The sequence below is a fragment of the Arachis duranensis genome, chromosome 6 (assembly GCF_000817695.3).
Source record: "Arachis duranensis cultivar V14167 chromosome 6, aradu.V14167.gnm2.J7QH, whole genome shotgun sequence".
In the NCBI taxonomy this organism is placed as follows: domain Eukaryota; kingdom Viridiplantae; phylum Streptophyta; class Magnoliopsida; order Fabales; family Fabaceae; genus Arachis; species Arachis duranensis.
Window position 1 is genome coordinate 32119566 of NC_029777.3, and position 8361 is coordinate 32127926.

General features: G+C 33.4%; 2 protein-coding genes across 2 annotated transcripts; both read left to right on the forward strand.

Annotated features, from left to right (window-relative positions):
• Positions 1-3385: 3385 nt before the first annotated feature.
• LOC107493522 (uncharacterized) lies at positions 3386-5883 on the forward strand. The gene is made up of 4 exons (XM_052263006.1): positions 3386-4527; positions 4621-4932; positions 5017-5122; positions 5203-5883. Exons 1-4 carry the CDS (start codon positions 3386-3388, stop codon positions 5881-5883), a joined length of 2241 nt encoding a protein of 746 aa, XP_052118966.1.
• A 200-nt stretch (positions 5884-6083) lies between these two features.
• LOC127739728 (uncharacterized) lies at positions 6084-7138 on the forward strand. Its single transcript, XM_052263007.1, has 2 exons — positions 6084-6399; positions 6894-7138. The coding sequence occupies exons 1-2, from the start codon at positions 6084-6086 to the stop codon at positions 7136-7138; spliced, it is 561 nt and encodes a 186-aa protein (XP_052118967.1).
• Positions 7139-8361: the final 1223 nt, after the last annotated feature.

The following is an 8361-nucleotide window of genomic DNA, read 5'->3' on the forward strand; positions in this document are numbered from 1 at the left end:
TGATGATAATGTTATACTTTTCATTGGTTTTCATGTAAAATTAGATTAGTTAGAACAAAATTGATTATGGATGGTCGTGGTTTATATGTAAAAGAAGATTTTTTCTTTGAGAAAAAATTCACCACCTTTTTGTTATTTTGATGTGTGTATTGGACACTGGTTGAGCTGTTTCTTTGATTTTGGACTTGCTTCTTAGGCACTTGGAACCATTTTGTTTTGCAGTTTGGGAACTAGTTTATGAGGCAATAACTGAACTATGTTTGCTTTGTTTTGCTTACTTCTATTTAGTTCTCTTTATTTCTCAAGCAAAAGGAAGCAACTCAAGTAGTGTAAAGGTGTTATTCAAATTGTGTGTGTTTTTTCTTCTGAAGTTGATATGTTTTGCTACTCAATTTTGTCATGAGTTGTTGAAATATGAGTGATTATGTTGCAGTTTGTGTAGTATGTTGCAGTTTGTGTTATCCAACTATATTTAACTCAATTTTGTAGAATTCTGCACTCAAGGTTAATATATTCTTCATTATTAGGTAACTTTCTTTTTCCTCTACTGAATTATTTTGAGTATGCTTCTCTGTCTTGACTATTGACCTTAAAGGGTAATAAAATATCTTTTCTTTTTGTGCTGTGTTTTACTTCCTGGTGTTGGTGATGGTGGAAATTTAAGAAATTGGGCTCTGATATGAGTCTAGTAATGAAACTTGCAACTAGCTTCCAAACTTTGCTTATTCTATTTTGAGTGTAAACCTGGTATGATATTATTCTAAGATTATTTCTTATTCTGTTTTATTTTATTTTCACAAACATAACTTCTGTGCTTGCTTGCATCCTGCCTTGAATGAATTCATCTTTTGCTTATCCACCATGGTCAACTGATTGTTCAATTGTTTGGTTAGATCTCAGATTTTGTTTGTGTTGACACTGTTTAATTTTGAACTTGTTTGAGGAAATACACTCATATACATACATACACACACAGATGGTTATCATTTCTAGGGTTGATTGATGTAATATAAAAAAGAATGGGAGACGGAAGAATTTAGGTATATGAATTAGGCATAATGACTGAACAAGTTTGTGGCGTTTATCACAATCCAGTGTTCCATCTACATCATTCATAATCATTAATAAGCTAATCAAATGCTTAATAATATAAACTTTTTTTTATGAGATTTCAAGAACCAAACTGCATGTAATTCCTGTTTATTTTGACAAGAAACTAATTACATAGCGTTCTAACTCATACTGCTCATTCTTAGTTTTTAGTATGTAGTACCTAACATTAAAAACTTTTTTTTGTTATTGGAGTGAAGATTTCTTTTGCCAGTTTCCTTTTTAACCCAAAAAATGAATCACATAACATGTTGGGCCCAATCCAAACAATCTGAAAATTCAATCGTGGACTCTCTTCAAAGCATTACTAAATTTCATTCAAAGTATTTATTTATTTAATGCATTTTATTATAATCTTATGATGCATTCACATGATGTCTACAAGTGTGTCAGAAATGGTGCTCAATTGTTTTCTAGACTTCTACTAAAATTTATTATTTAATATTTAATTTCTCTCTCTCTCCTTAATTTTCTTTCTCTTTCTCTTTTTATAATACAGTTGGTGCAAAAAAAAGAAAGAATATTTAATACAGTCCTTAATTTTCTTTCTTTCTCTTTTCTCTTTAATTCTCTTTCTCTTTTTTATTATTATTATTATTTTTATCAGTCCTTAATACATGTCCTTAATATTTAATACATGTCCTTAATTTTTTAATACAGTCCTTAGTATTATTATTTAATATAGTCCTTAATATTTAATACATGTCCTTAATTTTTTTTATAAATTATATTTTTTTGTCTCTTTCTATCTTGTAAAAAAAATTAATTTGCATATATACCACTACTTGAGAAGGAAAAGTTCACAAAGCCATTGTCACAGCCACAAAATTATCATTTGGAAAAGGTAATTACAATTTTTTTATAATTTCTTTTAAAATACTATTTAAGTATTTGTTTGATATCTAATTTGTACATACAAGAATTTCTTTTTATAGTAATGCCTGCTGATATATACTAGTTAGTTGCCTAGTTAATATGAGAGAGAGAGATTTTTAATGAATAGATTTTTTAAAATTTCTATTTGTAGTCCCTCTTAGTCATGTCAATCGATAAGTCATGGATTGGAATTTAGTCATGTTAATCGATAAGTCATGGATTGGAAAACCACAAAACACACATGAGTATAAAGATGGTCTAAACAAGTTTTTGGATTTCGCTTTTGAGCATCGATCTCTCGGAGGTCGTCAGATTAAATGCCCTTGTCCGGTGTGTGGTTTTGGCAAGTGGCAAACAAGAGAGAAAGTTTTTGAACATTTAATAGTCAAGCCATTTCCAGCAAACTACAAAGTTTGGTATTGGCATGGTGAAGAAGCGTTGGAGTTGGGTCACAAGCTCATCAAACTAGTCATATTGTACAAGATGATTTGACATCTCAACATCCAATGGTAACAATGCTCAATGACGCGTTTGGAGTTACTGGACCTGACTTGAATGAAGATGGATATGGAGATGAAGACAACATAGAAGATGGAGATGAAGATGAAGACAACATAGAAGATGGAGATGGAGACAATGCAGAAAATGTAGAATTTTACAAGTTGTTGGAGGATGGTAGTGAACAATTGTATGAAGGGTGCACAAAGTATTCAAAACTGTCTTTCTTGATTAGTCTGTATCACATAAAGTGCTTATACAGAATAAGCGACAAAGCCATGACTGAAATTCTCAAGTTAATAAAAGATGCTTTTGGAAATGCGAAGATTTCAAATACATTCTATGAGGCCAAGAAAACCATAAACAAACTAGGGCTTAATTTTACCAAGATACCTGCTTGCCCTAATGATTGCATGTTATATTGGGGGAAGGATGAAGATTTGCAAGAATGCAAAAGATGCAAGACATCTAAATGGAGCGATGATAAAAAGAAGAAACCGGCAAAGATCTTGCGATACTTTCCACTAAAACCGAGACTTCAACGATTATTCATGTGTTCTAAGACTGCTCAATCAATGCGATGGCATGCTTCGGCAGAAAAGAAAGATTCGAAGATGAGGCATCCGCAAGATTCTGAAGCTTGGAAGACATTTGATTTACTTCATGATAGGTTTGCCGAAGATCCTCGAAATGTACGTCTTGGTCTTGCAGCTGATGGATTCAACCCCTTTAGAGCTATGCGTACAAACTATAGCGTTTGGCCAGTGGTGCTTATTCCATACAATCGACCTCCATGAGAGTGCATATTTGGCCAGTGGTACTTATTCCATACAATCGGCCTCCATGGGAGTGCATGAAGCCAACATCACTTATCTTGTCAATGATTATTCCTGGAGAGAAAATGCCGGGGAACAACATAGACGTATACTTACAACCTCTTATTAAAGAGTTAAAAGAGTTGTGGTATGATGGTGTTAAAACATTAGATAGGTTTAAGAATGAAATGTTTACATTGCAAGCAGCATTAATGTGGACAGTTAGTGATTTTCCAGGCCTTGGTAACTTATCTGGGTGGAATGTACACAGTAAATATGCTTGTCCTACATGTAACTTTAACACTGATTCATATAGATTAAAGCATGGTGGAAAATGGTGTTTTTTGGGGCATCGCCATTTCTTAGAAAGGGGTCATAAGTTTAGGCTAAGTCGTGCAAAATTTAATGGAAAAGTTGAGTTGAGGGATCCCCCAGCAGTACTAACAGGGTCAGAAATATTGGAACAACTTGAAGGAATCAATGTTTCATTTGGGAAGGAACTACAGGAAAGTAAAGGTAAGAGGATTCGACGAAAAGTTGTTGAAGAAGATGATGAATCAGGGATGTGGAGGAAGAAAAGCATATTTTTTTATCTTCTTTATTGGGAGTCTAACTTATTGCGCCATAATCTAGATGTTATGCACATTGAAAAGAATGTTTGCGACAATGTGTTATACACTTTGCTCAATGAGACTGGAAGGTCAAAGGATAATCTCAAAGCTCGTAAGGATCTTAAAGAAATGGGTATAAGGAAATATTTATGGCCAGATGAAAATGGGAGATATCATCCATCTTTGTTCACAATGTCAAATTCCATGAAAGATATATTCTTGCGTACTATAAAGAATATTAAAGTACCAGATGGTCTCTCGAGTTATATTTCATGGTGTGTTGACCTGAAGCAAAGAAAGCTTTCTGGATTGAAGAGCCATGATTGCCACGTTCTTATGCAGCACCTATTACCCATTGCCATACATAATGTGCTACTAGATAAAGTTACTGCAGTGCTAATAGAGTTGTCTTCATTCTTTCAACAGTTGTGCTCTAAAAGCTTAAGTCTTACAGAACTTGAGAAGCTCCAACCTCGAATTATCCTTACCCTTTGTCATTTAGAAATGTTGTTCCCTCCTTCTTTCTTTACAATCATGGTTCATTTAACCTGTCATCTAGTTGATGAAGCAAAACTCGGAGGACCAGTACACTATAGGTGGATGTATCCTATTGAGAGGTAAATATCTCTTTTCAATCATTATTCATTTAACTTATCACTTAGTTATATCTTGCTTAGGTATTTAACCTGTCACTTAATTATACAAACTAGGTATTTAGGTCATTTGAAGCCTTATGTACGAAACAAAGCTAAATCAGAAGGTTCTATAGCTGAGGGATACGTGGCTGAAGAAGCTCTTACATTTTGCTCTCGATACTTAGAAGGGATTGAGACAAGATTTAATAGGCCATCACGTGTTGATGATCGTCCGGATGATAATTATAGTACACATGTGGATTCCCTTTTTCCACAAATGGGGAACTCAAAGGGAGCTTTCACAGTATTTGAGTTGTCACCTATGGAAAAAAAACAAGCACATCAATATGTGGTTTTAAATTGTCCATATGTCAAACCATTCATTCAGTAAGTGCTTAAGGATTTTCGTACATGTTTTTTATTTACTTGAAAATAGTTGTTTAGTTAGAGTTAAACTTTCATATCTGACAGTGACTTCAAAGATTTTATACGAAGACGATCTAAGGGTAGAAGGCCTTCAAATGTGGAGATAGAAAAAAGAGTCAATAAAGATTTTGTTACTTGGTTTCCTGCGCAGGTAAATAGAGAAGTGATAATTTTTTGCTAATATTGAACTAGTATTTGTGGATATAATAACTAATATCTCTATCATAATAGCTTATGAACCCAGATATTATAAATACTGTGCATGAAGATTTGAGATACTTAGCAAGGGGTCCATCACGATATGCCAAGAGATTTTCTACATTTAGTATTAATGGGTTCTCCTTTCGAACTACCAATCGAGACAAAGGGTTAAAGACCCAGAATAGTGGAGTTTTTTTAATGTCTTCAACTCCTTGTGTTGCTAGCGCTAGTGATGTTGATGTTAGGAATGCTGATTTGTCATATTATGGCAAACTAGAAGATATTATAGAACTAAACTACAATGGCCGATTTCGGGTTACTTTATTCAAATGTAAATGGGCTGACACCACTAGAGAACGGGGCTGTAGAAAGGATAATTGGGGTTTTACTTCTGTTAATTTTTCACGAGTAATACACAGTGGTGACCGAGAGGAGGATGATCCATATATTGAAGCCTCACAAGCTCGAATGGTGTATTTTGTCAATGATGAAGTGAATAAAGATTGGAGTGTTGTCGTGCACTTGAAGCCAAGAGATTCATATGATATGGGAGGGAATGAAGATGATGAAGCATGCGAGAATGAGCCATGGTTAGAGCAAAACTTAGATTCTTTATTTGAAAATGGTGATAATCTATCATTGTTAAGAGATGAGGTAGATGATGAACTACTAGAGAATGACATTGGAGAAGATGAACACATGTTAGAATAGTAGGTGAGTTTTATTAATAAGTGGTCTATTATAGAAAAATAATTTTTATCTACATTTCTTCTTTTTCAATTTAACTTTTGTTTGTAAATTTTATATAAATATGTTGTTTAGACTCATTAATTGATTTAATGGAACTACTAAACCTTGATGCACATTTTATTCTATATTTATTAATTATTTATTTGATCTATTATGCAGATATGCCAAAGCAAAAGAGGTACAAGAATCTACTTAAAGCAGCAGCTACCAATTCTTCACAAGACAAGTCAGTAGCAGCTGCAAATTCCTCTCGGGACAAGTCGGCAGCAGCTGCAAATTCCTCCCGGGACAAGTCAGCAGCTTCAAATTCCTCCGGAGATAAGTCGACAGCAGTTGCAAGTTCCTCTCGGGACAATTCGGCAGCTTTAAATTCTTCTGAGCCATCATCAGTTGCTCCAACTATATCTGAGCATCCATCCGAACCTAAACGTAAACGTGGGCGTGAATCTAAGCATTACTGGACTGTTGATGCCATAGGTATGTAATATTCTCAACTGTAATATTCTCCTGCCACCTATCACACCATTTCTTTCACTCCTCTTCCTTTCCAAATTTCACTATCTTCCAATTTACATGTCCTTGTTCAGATTTTCCTCCAAAATATTTATGAGCCATGAAAATTTGTTAATCAAATAACGTTCCTGCCACTACTGCTTCCCTTCTACTTCTACTTCTACTTCTACTAATAATTTGTTGTCATGCACTTTCTCAAATATTTATGAGCCATGAAATGTTCATCTTAGTTCATCTTACTTATTTGGTTCAACTTATTCTTGCAGTGGATATTACTAATATTAGCCTATTTTCACCTTGATTCGGAATTCTGATGTATAATATATAGTATTATATATGTAGCTGTTACATTATACCCTGCATAAGAATTAATCTTTTATAATATATATCTATCATTATATGTTTTATTCTTTAGTTGCTCAATTACTCATTTATTTATATTTATTTATCTATTTTAGATGAATTTGAAAATAGTACACGCCTTCATTTATTAGTGAAGGATGTGCATAATTTGCCAGAAGGTTTGTGCATAGTTGTCAATTTTGATAGACAACATGCAGCAATAGGAGAAGCAGCCGGACTCCTTGCAGGAATTTGTGGTCAATTGGCCACTGATTGTGTAGCATTTCCAATCAGTTTTGATAAGTGGTCAAACATTCCAGAGAGCTTTTTTGAAAATCAATGGAATATTTTTTCCAAGTAAGAAGATTACTTAAACTCTAAAGCTTATTTCTTTGTCATTATTTAGTTATATTTGTTTGTTAATATATATTCTTTGTTCCATATTAAAGGTTCGATTTTGCTTCAAAGTGTGTGATAGCTTGGCCAAACGATTTCTGCTCCAATCGCTTGGCAAAAAATGGAGGGAACATAGGATAAAGCTTTGGAATGAGTTTTATGATCCGAGGTTGAGTAAAACCGAGATCATAAATAATACACCAGAAAATATTGCTCTTGATCAATGGGCTTTATTCGTAGAATATCATTTGAAGCCTGAAACTCAGGTAAGTACTTACAATCCTAGTTAAATGTTGTCCCACTAAAAAGCCTTATATAGTTTGCTGCTGTAAATAGGATATTGAATTCATATGGAATGTTGTGAATGCATGTTTAACTCTATTTAATTATGTCCAAATTTATCTTGCAGAATCTTTGTAAGAGGAATCAAGAAATTCGGCAAAAACAAATAATTCCTCATACTTCAGGTGCTAAATCAATTGCAAGAAGAAGGGCTGAATTGGTAATTATTTCTATGTGCTAAATAATTTCTCATAGATTAATTCCATTTATCTCGTTGAACCCCCCCAAAACATAATCTTTTATATATAATAATTAAGATATGAGAGTCAAACAAGCTTGAATTTCATACAAAATTATTAGTGTGCTATTAAGGTTTTGCTAACTTTACAAGCAAGAGTGCAGGACTAATGGGTACGAATAGTTAGGTTCATTAATTATAGCTATGAGAACATTAAAGTTATGATTAAGACTTAAGATGAGGTTTAATATTTGATTAGGCATGTGGTCTGGCTTGTCAGTGTCTCTTAGAGCTGGTACCTAACAAATTCATCATTCACATGCCTACTAACTTAACTTGGGGCCTCACTCACCACCTTATCCAGCTCAATTTCATTTTCATTTCCATTATGTTTCTATCTCTAATTTTACTTAGTTGTTTGTTATTATAACATATCCTTTTTGTACTTGTTTTTCATTTTGGTGAAAAAACATGATATACACATTCTGCAATTTGTTCCTTTCTCTTTTTTATGGTGAAAGAAACCTTGGAAATTAAAAATTGGAAAGTGGTACCACCAATCTTTTTATGCATCTCAGTTGTTATATTGTTGCTGTTAGTTAATTTTATGCATATCTTTTCTTGAATGATATATTTCTTGATTGAGTCTTTCTACTTTTCATGAATTT

What these genes read in the sequence shown, in the direction of transcription:
- LOC107493522 (XM_052263006.1), top strand. Translation starts at nt 3,386, where the DNA reads ATGCCGGGGAACAACATAGACGTATACTTACAACCTCTTATTAAAGAG. An exon ending in TGGATGTATCCTATTGAGAG is followed by an intron (nt 4,528 to 4,620) that starts GTAAATATCTCT and finishes TATACAAACTAG; the next exon opens with GTATTTAGGTCATTTGAAGC. An exon ending in TTACTTGGTTTCCTGCGCAG is followed by an intron (nt 5,123 to 5,202) that starts GTAAATAGAGAA and finishes CTATCATAATAG; the next exon opens with CTTATGAACCCAGATATTAT.
- LOC127739728 (XM_052263007.1), top strand. Translation starts at nt 6,084, where the DNA reads ATGCCAAAGCAAAAGAGGTACAAGAATCTACTTAAAGCAGCAGCTACC. An exon ending in CTGGACTGTTGATGCCATAG is followed by an intron (nt 6,400 to 6,893) that starts GTATGTAATATT and finishes TATCTATTTTAG; the next exon opens with ATGAATTTGAAAATAGTACA.